The sequence below is a fragment of the Ipomoea triloba genome, chromosome 4, assembly GCF_003576645.1.
Source record: "Ipomoea triloba cultivar NCNSP0323 chromosome 4, ASM357664v1".
NCBI classification, from domain to species: domain Eukaryota; kingdom Viridiplantae; phylum Streptophyta; class Magnoliopsida; order Solanales; family Convolvulaceae; genus Ipomoea; species Ipomoea triloba.
Window position 1 is genome coordinate 27,122,052 of NC_044919.1, and position 11,381 is coordinate 27,133,432.

The window sequence follows — 11,381 nt, forward strand, 5'->3', positions numbered from 1 at the left end:
ATCAAAGGATTATTTTGAGAATTCACTCATAAGATATTTATTGTATTTTGGACGAATAGCATAATAAATAAATAAGTAAATAACAACACATAATATTTATGTAACATCATCTTAATATTTACATTACATACTTGCTTGTGTGGAACTGTATATGTATTTCACATATTTTGGTTTGTGAGACTAATCTTAAAAAATGAGTTTGGACCACAAAAATTTATTTTAATTTTCAATAGTATTTTCTTTTAGATTAAAAGTTATAGGCTTTACTTTAACAATTGTTACTTCAAATTATTACCTTTTGGTTGAAAACTAATATATGACAAAAACTTGTGTAAGACTGTTTCACATATTCTTGTCTATGAGACAGGTCGGATCAATATGAAAATATAGTACTTATACTGAAAAATGTATAGTAATATTAATCAGGAATACAGTGTTTTTGTTACTTATAAGGAAAAAGTATAATAATTTTGAAGAAAAATATAATACATTTTGATATAAAAGTAATATTTTTTTATTCTAAAAGGATTACACTTTCCTTATAAATAACAAATACTTTATTTCTAATTAGTATTACATTTTTCAGTGTAAGTATTATATTTTCATCTTAGTGGCCCGACTCACGGATAAAGATCCACACACACATCTATTACTTTAAATGTATTATATACAACTTTTTGACAAGTATTTAGTTTTCAAATAAAAAATAATAATTGTTACTTTAAAACTTAAAAGTATTAGCTTTTTGTTAGAAAGCTAAGTGAATGGTTTAAAATTCGTTGTCTCACGGATCAAAATTTGTAAAACAGTCTTAAACATAAAAACAAGGTATTACACTAAATACATGCCGACTAAAATCATTATAATATATTTCAAAAAGTTTGAAAGGAACTCAACTATTTGAAGAGATCTTGTCCAACCATTAATATATTAATCATGCTTCACATCACTAATATACCATATACTACATGGAAGTATGTACAAAATATATACAAATTTCTGCATAGACTTAGTCTTCAATTCCCAAGTTGGATAGATTGATGCATTAAAATTTTTTTGCTAGACAAATCAATGAACTTATTAATTGCATGATCACTACTTCTAGTGAAACATTACACACCAATTATTGTGACTAAAATTTCGATTGATGTATTGAAATATCAGAAATAATTTCACATTTAGTTTCGTGACTATTATGACATTGTCATATTTAGTTATCGACTTTTAATTTGATTACATTTAATTTTACAGCTTTGTTGGTCAACATTGTTGCATTTGATGATATATTATAAGTTTTATCCAATCAATTGACTTTAATTTTGTGATAATATTATAATAATTGATAAGGTTGACAATTTTGATCTTCTATACCCTTACATAGAAAACACTACAAATGACATAATGATCGAGATACCATAGAAAAAGTTAATTTTTCATTTAAAAAGTCTATCAAATTATTGTTACATCGCTTTAGATTTTTTTTTTTTTAATAGAACAAGAAGAGAAGACTAATTAAGATTAATGTAAAATAATAAATCGTTTTAGAAATTTTTGATAATTTGATAGGAATTGTAAGATGACCAAATATGATGAGTTGGTTAAGTTGTAAGACTAAATGTGACTAGATTTAAAGATAGGAGTTAAATACTTAAATGTAACAATACAATAATAACCATGGGAATAAAAGTGAAAATTTCTCAATATCTTAAAAATCAATGTCATCAATATATATTATTGTTAAAAATTTTGTGGTCAAGTGATATAATTGTGGTTCTTTCAAATATAAAAGGTCACAAGTTCAAATCTCAATGTAGACATTGACTATATATTACGGAGTACTTAATTTTTAGTAGGTTCTAACTTGTGAATATTTATGTTTAGTATGCTATTTTATGATAATATATATATATATATATATATATATATATATATATATACACCCTAGTGTGTCAAACTAAAGATCAGAAGATCCTTCATATTACTGATAATCTGTTTTGTAAATATATATATATATATGTAACTTCATAATTATAGTTGTATAGTGTGATTATCTCTCTGATTGGTACTCACAAATCTCAGAGTGGCTCAAGTACAATTGACGTATTAGGCATTATTTTATTTTGTTCAAAAGGCGAAGTTCTCTCTCACCCCACACCTCAGTTCGACATGATAATAGATGGGTAAATTATGGTGATTCAATAGCCTTTTTAGGCAAAAGGACTAATGCTTAATGGCCACAAAGAACCCACCACATTGGATGCAACTTCGCACCGCGACTGTTAGGACTTGATCATGTGTCTTTGATCATAATTTACCACTTAAAGACGAATTAAACTTTTATGTGAGAAGACTTATTAGGTATTATTAACACTAACGCTAAAACTGATCACTACCATCCATAACATTTGTATATGTGCATTAGTTATAATATGATCCTGGTGAGAATTGACCCTAGAAAACAACATACGTAAATATAGGTGTATTATTGAAGGACAAAAAATACTTTCTTTTAATTTATAATAATCAAGAGAGAAACTCTACAGCTTCAATTTGATATAAGATACTGAGCGCATCAACCGGTATGCTACGTTGTTTCGGCTTCTAGAAAGATTTGAACGTATACGGTGTACCTTATAATATTACTAGCCATATGCATACTGCATCAGATTAGAACCGGGATATAGTTTATGAGGTACGTAATATATATATGTACATATATATATATATATATATGATTGCATTCAAATGAGAACGGTGCGCCCAGGAGAGAATTGAGAACAAATTGCAGCGCGTCACATGTCAAGATGTAGTTGCACATAAAGTTATAACTAGGTGCATGGATATTAACAAGGTAAATTATTTACACTCGTAAGTGAAAATAGGTGCACAAGTGCATGTAAAATATATTAAACGTACAAGTAGAATATACACTGAGCATCAATACTAAGTGTACCTACCGTTATAACTAGTTGCACCTAACGGTATAATTGGTTGCACCTAGATGCACGAATGTTAACAAGGTAAATTATTTGCACTTGTAAGTGATTTTTACTTGCACTTTTTACTTGTAAATGTATACCAAATACTTGCACTTATAACACATTTACTTGCACCAAAGTTTGAGTTATTTACAAAACTGCCACCGCGTCGTTTTTTTAAAATTACATCTGATTCGTTGATCTGGACACGTGGATGGTTGTGGATCGTTCTTATTTCTCGGCACTTGTTCTCATTAGAGAGCACCCATATATATATATATATATATATATATATATATGTATGTATGTATGTATGTATGTATGTATGTATATATTTATTTATTTATGAGTTCGGGTGCAGGTAGGGGTGGGTGTTTCGGTCTTCGGTTCGGTTTTTTTCGGTTTCGGTTTTAGAAAAAGCAAACCATTCGGTTTAACATTAGAGTTCGGTTCGGTTTCGGCTCGGATTTAATTCGGTTAGGTGTTCGGTTCGGTTTACGACTCCCGAATTTTAACATTTCTTAGGCAACAAGGCGGTTAGGGGCGCCGCGACTTAGCGGGGCACCGTAATAACTATACATGAAACATCACATAACCCAAATCCAAAGTCTAATATTTAAATAATAAATACCAACATAACAAATTAACAATTCAAACAAATTAAACAAAAAAATAAAACTAGAAATTAAATTATAAAACTGAAATGAATTTGGAAATTCATTCCAGTAACTGGAATGAATTTCCAAATTCATTCTTTTTGAAATATATATATATATATATATATATATATATATATATATATATATATATATATATATATATATATTTTATAAAAAATATATTTATTTATTTATTAATTATAATATATATATATATATATATATATATATTTATATTTATATATAATTATATATAATATATATTTATATTTAATTTTAAAATTTTTCGGTTTTTTCGATTCGGTTCGGTTCGGGTAAATCGAACCGTTTTGCCACCCCTAGGTGCAGGGATTCTGTCATGCGGTTAGATTTGAGCCGTTGATCAAAAAGCGCTTGTCTAGAAGAAAGAAGCATAAACTAAAAACTGTGCACTTTAAGTTTTGTTCATGAGGGTTTGAGCTAGAGGTCTGGGAAACCCGTGACTCAGACTCCTTAGAGTGCCCTTTGAAGAAGAAACACGACGCACCTTAAGGCTTAAGCACAAGACCTACGCACCTCAAGTTTGCCCCATATGAAAAATAACCAAATTGCCACTGAGTTTTTTATTTTTTATTTCATTTAAAACGTTGTTAATACTGGACATTGATCTTGAAAAGATCAATGACTCTCATCTCACCGCATAATCGTACCTGAGAAGATCAACATCACGTGAACTGAATTATATATATATATAATCAGGTGAAAACTAACCTTAACCTGCTAACTTCTGAAGGATTGCACTATAACTATTACATGATTGCACCACTACCGCTCCCAAACATGCCCTTATTATACATACATACATACATACATATACATACATACATACATATATATATACATATATATATATATATATATACACACACACACACACACACACACATAGACACACACATGGGGACGGGTTCAAGCGCGGAAGAGGTCCGATGTGCAGTCATATGGTTAGATTTGAGCCGTTGATCAAATCTAGATCAAGGACTCAAATCAATGAATATTTTTTTTTTAAAAAAAACACGTGTTTGGAACGAAGAAATATAAGTTCAAAATGGCGCACCTTAAGTGATAGAAACACACACGTTAAGTGTTAAAATGACGCACCTTAAGTATTAACATCGCGCACCTTCAGTTTATAACAATGGCGTAATAAGTGATACAAAGACGCACATTAAGAAAGAAAAACACGCACCTTAAGTTTCAACAAAAAACGCACCTTAAGCTATCAACTAAAGAACTGACGCACATTAAGCACAACAATCACACACCTTAAGAAGGAAAATCACGCGCCTTAGGCACAAAACATACGCACCTTAAGTTCTCAACTGCACGCACCTTAAGCACAGAAACCACACACCTAAAGAAGGAACACAGTGCACCTTAAGCATAAGACCTAGGTACCTTAAGTTTGATTCATATATAAAATGACCAAATTGCCACCGTGTATTATTTTAACGTTGTTAATCTTGGACGTTGATTTTGACAAGATGAATGGCTCTCCTCTCACCGCACAATCGCACATGAGCATCCCAACCGCACATGAGCATCCCAATTGCACGAGAACCTATATATATATATATATATATATATGTATGTATGTATATATATGATCATGCTCTTATGAGATCAGAACCCCCTCTCACATAAGAACTGTGGACAAATCACAACTATCGAAAACAAAAAATCAATGGCCATCATTAATCCTTGCTATGATATTAAATCTTGTGTAATTAGTATTCAAAATAGGAAAGCTTAGTAGTCTAGGAACATTGTAGTTCTTTGTGTGCACGATGTCGTCCGCCTACATAGGTAAAAATTTAAGTTTCCCTCCTTTCATCCCACGAAGTCGACCATGAAAACAAACTTTTGCAACTAAGGAAGTTGTTCAACTCAGTAGCACTCGTTACAACAGAAAATCCATGGTCAACGTTGCGCATGCACAATCAAGATGATGAGCACCTTCGAGTAGCGCAAAAATAGAGGTAAGGGCGAAAAAAATATTTTTTCATTCTACACAAATATTACACCATAAAATGTGAGCTAGTGTCTATGAATGGTTTATATCCATATTAAATTGTTTTGGGTGCGATTCATATTAAATTTATGTTACTTTTATAATTGTGAGAATATTAAGTAAAAAAAATCATGGTAATTAAAAATAAAATAAAAAAGAAGAAGTCACCAGCTAGGGGCATGTTGTAAGGGAAAGGCGAGGGAAGTGTTGGCGTAACATGCTTGGGCGCAGCATGCAGGATGGACCTTTTCCTCGGCATTGAAAGCTTCCAACCTACACACAACATATTCTCTCATCGTATACAAAACGGCCACAAATAATAATGATAATAATAATAATAATAGTTGTAATAATTATTATAACAATTTATATGTTTGAACAATCATCAATCATTCCCCACCCTTTTGACTCGTTAATCAATCATACCCAAATATGAAAGCTAGCTTTTGTCTCTTTCATCTTTTGACCCATTAATGCAAATGCAATGCCCCCTTAGCTTCTCCCTTCTCATCATCTCCTTAATTCATTCCTCGTATAAATTCTCTCTCCCCCTCTCTGCGATTTCCAATCTTAATGATTCTTATAATTCATACATGTATATATGTCAACATAAAACCTAGCTAATCAATTACAAGGTGTTTCACCGATATGATGATCATATTTGTTCAACAATTCCTCAACCGTTTCTCAATAATCCTCTCTCTCGTCCTCTATCTTCTCCACCGCCTCAGAAAAGCCGCCGCCGTTCACATGTCGTCTGCGGCCGCCATCTCCTCGCCGTCTCCGTCTCCGATGCCGCCATCTTCTCCTTCTCCTTCTTCTTCTTCTTCCCTCCGCTGCAAGACGACGGCTTCCAAGCACGGAGGCGGCGGCGGCGTTCGGGAGATTAATAATGGCGGTTCGTTTTTGGCCTCCCGGCAGGCGGCGGCGATCTCCAGAAAACGGCCGGCGCTGCTACAAGTGCCGGTGTACTCGCCGGAATCGGATTTCGCCGTGCTCGCGAGGAATAGGTTTGGGGATAATAATAATAGATCGGAGATGGAAGTTGAAGGAAGAGATTATTTCGTGGCCAGCAAGAAAGGAAGGAGGGAGGTCATGGAAGATGGGCATAGCGTCATACTTGACATCTTAGGTGATTCCAAACAAGTAAGACATCATACCCTACCTAATTCCTATCAATTAATTTGTTCTTACACACAAATTAAACCTCAAATTTTGCAAAATTATAAGAATATGACAATGAATTTTACAAATTTGTATTATATTCAAGTAATTAATCAAGGAATTCGATCGAATGTGGATTAATTAGCATTTGATAAGATTGTGTATGTTTGGTTGTTAGGCGTTTTTCGTGGTGATAGACGGGCACGGGGGCCGAAATGCGGTGGATTATGTAGCTGAAAATCTAGGAAAGAACATAGTGAATTCATTGGAAGATGGGAATAATAAGGTTTCATCATCATCATCTGGGAACTACATAGAAGATGCCTTACGCCAAGGTTACTCCGAAACAGACAAGCAATTTCTCGTCCAGGTACGATAATTCATATGCTCCGTCCGACAGACATGTTAGTTGTCGTTCGTTGTTGAATTCAATTATATTGCATTGCTTGCCCACCAATCTACCATTCACGCATGCTTCATGTTTCAAACCAAAAAAATTATGCAATTTGACTGCCACCTCATCATATGCATATATCATCCCACACCTCTACCTCGTTCTTTCATTAATATAATATATGTCCCCACGACACAGTCAAAATCAGCACACTATACCCCAATTAAAAAGTTAAAATAAAAAAAGTGATTCAAACTTCTTAATTATGTTGCATTGAGTATATAATATATAAATGATAATAATAATAATAAATGTGCAGTCCAATTATCTAACTAATTAAATTGTACTAGATTATTATACAATCGGATTGTATAGTACAAAGATTTGTGATTAAAATTGTGTAAAATAAATGCAAAATTAGGGTAAGGATGGGGGAGCATGCGCAGCAAGTGTGCTAATAAAGGATGGAGAAATGCACGTAGCAAACGTGGGTGATTGCGGAGTGGTTTTGAGCAGGAAAAGTGTTGCGGTCTCGCTCACGAGCGATCATCGTCCTGCTAGCAGGGAAGATGAACGGGCTAGGATTGAAAAATCAGTAAGCCTTCCTGCTTCCATCAATTCATTCTCGGACAGAATAGATAGATGCTGCATTATATCATATCATATCATCAACACTACTTATATATATAGCATCATATATATACATATATATATATATATATATATATATATAACATTATTAATTGGTTTATATATTATTATTGCAGGGTGGGATGCTGTATTGTCAGAATGGGGTTTTGAGAGTGAATGGATCCCTGGCAGTGTCTAGGGCATTTGGAGACCATCACTTGAAAGAATTGATCATTTCTGAGCCTGACATTCTCAAGCTCCCTTTGACATCAGATTGTCAATTCCTCATTTTGGCTTCTGATGGATTGTGGGATAAGGTACATACATACCCCTATATATATATCTTAAGGAACATCCTAGTATAGTAATAGTTAGGGCCAGATTTTGGACTGTGCAAACTGCGCTATAGCACAAAGCCCCAAAGTTTAGAGGGTCCAATATTTAATTTTATCTAACTAGTTAAGATATTTAAAAACAACAAGTTTGCAATTAATTTTAAAAGATGATAGTATAGTTATAGTTCCACTACATATTTATGTTTTATATATTATGCTTTTATAGGTAAGCAATCAAGAGGCTGTTGATGTGGTATTGAGTGAGAACAACTCAATGAAGTCATGCAAGAAGCTTGTAGATTTGTCTTCAAAGAGGGGCAGCCTTGATGATGTAACAGTCATGGTCATCAACCTTCAAAATTTCTTCATCAGTACCAGTACATAGCAACAAGTAATACTATTCATACATTGGGGCTTGGAGTTATAATCTAACACAATTACTCATTAATAAATTTAACTCCACCTCCAATATATATATATATATATATATATATATAGATTTACAATCACATGAGACAACATCTCTCCGTGAGACTGTGAGACACAAAGTGAATACTCACAGTCTACTACACGAATGCATACAAATTAGATTGTGTGCAATTGCCTAACATGAATGCACACAATCTAGTTCGTATGTATTCATAAAGTAGACTGTATGCATTCATGTACGTTGTGTCTCACAGTCTTCCGGGAAGATGGTGTCTCATTTGAACATTAGTCTATATATATACAAGCTTTTCGCGTCAAGTACGCGGAATCGAGAGAATATACATATTATTGGAATTTAAACCCTTTTTTCTTCCTTGTACGTGTACCATACGTACATATATAGCTTGATCCATCTGGGCGATGTGGATTATATTGTGAGTACAGATTGAGGTTCATATTGCCAAGATGTGAGGATTACAATTACCCATTAAGTGCAAGGAAGTTAGTATTGACTACACACTTTTTCTTTATATATATAGTTTCTCCCATATGTAATTGTATTCAACTTGCCAAAAATAATAAAAATCCGTGTTTATCTCGAGAATATTGAACAATTATTGTGTTCGTTTTCTATGTTTTTCAATTAAATTGGGGAAGAGATACAAATAGACCATTGAATTATTTGGGAATAGCAATTAAGACATCAAACTTGAATAAGCTCCAAATTCACGAACCTGTAAAAAAAAAAGGGCAATTAGTATTTTTAACAGGTTACCAATAGGTTTTTGTTGATTAGGATGCCACGTGGATTTTTTATTTTATATTTTTATTATTATTATTTTCCTAGTAAACATTTGACCAAAAAAAACTAAGGATTTGACCCTCAACTATAGCTTCTTTATTTTATGAATTTTCTCTCTCCGCATGTAATTTATTAAATTGAAGTTTTCCTTGATCGAAATTTATACATTGAAAAACTTTCGCAAAAACACATACATATTACATGCACAATATAACTATAATTTGAATTTAAGAAATTACACGCATAATAATATACTACGTAATACAAAGTAGACACTGACTAGTTATACCAAATATTTTGGCAAGTAAAAATATAATGTTAATATAGATTTGCATTGCTAAGCAGAAAGTAATATATTGTTAATATGGTTTGCACTGCCATGCAAAAATACATTGTTAATTGCAGCACAACAACATTTGATAAGCATAAATATACTGTTAATCTAGTGTTACCAAAACGTTAACCCAAAACAACTCTTCTGCCAAAATATTAACCCAAAACACCTCCAACAAAATCACACTTTGCTCTAGTGTGCGCTTCTTGTCTACAAATTGAATATCTCATTATGCGGCCCTTCCTACTTAGTTGAGTCTTCTTGCTAGCAGTTGATCAACCTTCATTTTCCTCACAGTTTCTTTCTTCTTTGGCCTACTTGACATTTTTTTGGGATTGGAGCCAAAATTTTCTTACAATTTGTTTTAGGCCAAAAGAGTTCTCGATTCATCGATAGAAGAGTATGTGCATAAGTCCTTTGATATGCTTCTTTTGAGTACCAAGGATCAAGATAATCCTCCATGTTCCTGCCCTAGCTTGTCGAAGATGTCACATGTACCATGAGGACAAGGTATAGCTGTCAAATCCTATGATCTACACGAACATGTCCTATTTTCAAGCCTGACTTTGAAATGATTTCGACCTTTCTTAATCCCGTATCCATCATCTCCATTAAAATCAATCAAGCAACAAAATTTACCACTCAAATTTAAATCACAACAAATGTAATGTCATACTATTAAAAAAAAATGGTATAAACAATGTACCTTCCATCCAATGCTTTCTTTCTTATTTGCAATTAGTTTCTTCATAATATGTGGTCCATATCTACCTTTCCAAGTGTCTACAAACTTCAATTTTTTGGCTATCCTTCTCATGGCAATTACTCAAATGTCTTCAAGCATGGGAATTATTGGCTTGCATCTTGCTTTAAGCAAAGTCCCATTGAATGCTACACATATATTGTTGTCAACAATGTCACATTTACTTGTTGTTCTGAAGAAAGCCTTGCACCAAAACTTAGGTGGATACCGTTCTAGGCCAGCTTTAGCCTCTTTGTCTCTCATTTCTAAGGCTTTTAGTTGTTCATGAAATTGAACTTCTATTGTTGACTTGGTGTACATCCAAAGGTGATTCTTCATAACCTTTCCTATGTGGCGCTTACTCCAATTTGCATGCACATGCCTTGCACAATTCCGGTGCTCTAAATCTGGAAACAACTCTTGGATAACAGTTGTTAATCCCTAAAATTAAAATTATATAGATAATGATGCAGTAAGTAAGACACTAGTCACTGTATATGAAGCAAAGATACAATGGTCACTGTAATTTAGACACTAATGTAAAACAAGCTAGCTTTATTAGCTTTTTATTTCATATGTTATTTGATACTATCACTGCCTCAGGCTGCAACTATATCATATAAAATAAAATTAAGATTCTACTAAGACAACAATAGTAAGATAGCATCTTTCACACCGTAAATAGCAAGAAAGAACTACAGTAAATATATTTAAGCAAATGACATTAGTAAATACAGTTAAGAGTACATACCTTCTGCTGGTCACTGATTATGGTCTAAGAGTAAGTGTTGGTGATTCCCAAATCATTTTTAGCAGCTCTAAAAATCATCACCATGAATCTGTGTTCTCAATCTCCACCACAGC

General features: G+C 32.9%; 1 protein-coding gene across 1 annotated transcript; it reads left to right on the forward strand.

Moving 5' to 3' along the window:
• The first annotated feature begins 6,136 nt into the window (after positions 1 to 6,136).
• Positions 6,137 to 9,253, forward strand: LOC116015612 (probable protein phosphatase 2C 74). Its single transcript, XM_031255720.1, has 5 exons — positions 6,137 to 6,833; positions 7,030 to 7,221; positions 7,667 to 7,840; positions 8,013 to 8,192; positions 8,437 to 9,253. Exons 1-5 carry the CDS (start codon positions 6,336 to 6,338, stop codon positions 8,593 to 8,595), a joined length of 1,203 nt encoding a protein of 400 aa, XP_031111580.1. The 5' UTR covers positions 6,137 to 6,335; the 3' UTR covers positions 8,596 to 9,253.
• Positions 9,254 to 11,381: the final 2,128 nt, after the last annotated feature.